Source organism: Bison bison, unplaced genomic scaffold, assembly GCF_000754665.1.
Source record: "Bison bison bison isolate TAMUID 2011002044 unplaced genomic scaffold, Bison_UMD1.0 scf7180017864341, whole genome shotgun sequence".
NCBI classification, from domain to species: domain Eukaryota; kingdom Metazoa; phylum Chordata; class Mammalia; order Artiodactyla; family Bovidae; genus Bison; species Bison bison.
Window position 1 is genome coordinate 4989567 of NW_011494913.1, and position 1541 is coordinate 4991107.

Below are 1541 nucleotides of genomic sequence, written 5' to 3' on the forward strand. Positions count from 1 at the left end.
ATTCCCGCCTGGAAAATCCCATGGACGGAGGAGCCTGGAAGGCTGCAGTCCATGGGGTCGCTAAGGGTCGGACACGACTGAGCGACTTCACTTTCACTTTTCACTTTCATGCATTGGAGAAGGAAATGGCAACCCACTCCAGTGTTCTTGCCTGGAGAACCCCAGGGACAGGGGAGCCTGGTGGGCTGCCATCTATGGGGCCACACAGAGTCGGACACGACTGAAGCAACTTAACAGCAGCAGCGGCAGCAGACCACCTTATAAAAATAAAATTAGAAAGCACGGAGCTGAGCATTTATCCCATTTCTGTCTTGGGCGGGCGCTCTGTATCTAGCTGTGCAAGTGCAGCGTTCTAGTCTTGGGCAGTTTTGTTAGAGGGCACAGATCTCGGGGACCTAGACATTGGGCTTCCCAGGTGGCACAGCGGTAAAGAATCGACCTGCCCATACAGGAGACCAGGGTTCAATCCCTGGGTCAGGAAGACCCCCTGGAGTAGGAAATGGCAACCTGCTCCAATACTCTTGCCTGGAAAATTCCATGGACAGAGGAGCCTGGTGGGCTACAGTCCACGAGGTCACAAAGAGTCGGAACAAATGTGTGACTGAGCACACTTAGCACACACACACCGAGACACCAGGGCTGCCTGAGGCATCAGGCCAGCTGTGGGCTACCTGGGAGCCACTCACCTTTCATGTAAGCCAAGCCAAAGTAGGTGAGCTCCCCAAGGCTGGCAAAGGATGCAATGGCACTGAAGACAGCTCCCACTGTTGATGTGATGTCACATTTCACCTCCAGGCACTGCCCGCTCAGCAGCACCACACAGAGGTCCCTGAGAGCCAAGTAGGACTTCGCTCTTTTGGTCTGAAAACAAGAACAGTATAAACCGTAACAATAACTGAAAGACGTGGAGTCTTTACCACGGGCTAGTGACTGTGCTCGGAGAAGGCGATGGCACCCACTCTAGTACTCTTGCCTGGAAAATCCCAGAGACAGGGGAGCCTGGTCGGTTGCCGTCCATGGGGTCGCACAGAGTCGGACACGACTGAGCGACTTCACTTTCACTTTTCACTTTCGTGCATTGGAGAAGGCCATGACACCCACTCCAGTGCTCTTGCCTGGAGAGTCCCAGGGACAGGGGAGCCTGGTGGGCTACAGTCCATGGGGTCACGAAGAGTCGGACACGACTGAGCGACTTAGCAGCAGCAGCAGCAGCAGCCACCATGCTAACCACTTTATGCGTATTTTTTCATTTAACTGACAACCTAAGAGACAAGTATGTTTATGATTCCTGTTCAGCAGATTAGAAGCCAGGTTCAGAGACTGTAAGGGACCAGCCCAGAGTTGCACAGTTAGCAAAAGGCAGAACTGGACTCAAATCCCTGCTCTTTGCCAGGCTCTGCAGGGGCCAGGAAGGCTGGGGGGCCTCATGTAGAGGATGTCTCTCCCCTGCAAAAATCCCTGGGGCTCCACTTCCCAAGAGGACTGCCCAGGGCCACAACGGTGAGCCATACCCCCTCAGGGTAATGAACCATGCAGTACTG

The 1541-nt window shown here is 54.1% G+C and overlaps 1 protein-coding gene across 1 annotated transcript in view; it reads right to left on the reverse strand.

The window, feature by feature from the left end:
* FRMPD2 (FERM and PDZ domain containing 2) overlaps window positions 1-1541 on the reverse strand; it is a 95610-nt gene that overhangs the window by 49283 nt on the left and 44786 nt on the right. The window contains exon 10 of the mRNA XM_010854407.1: window positions 687-861. Within this exon, the coding sequence (XP_010852709.1) occupies window positions 687-861 (175 nt within the window). The remainder of the gene's footprint in view (window positions 1-686; window positions 862-1541) is intronic.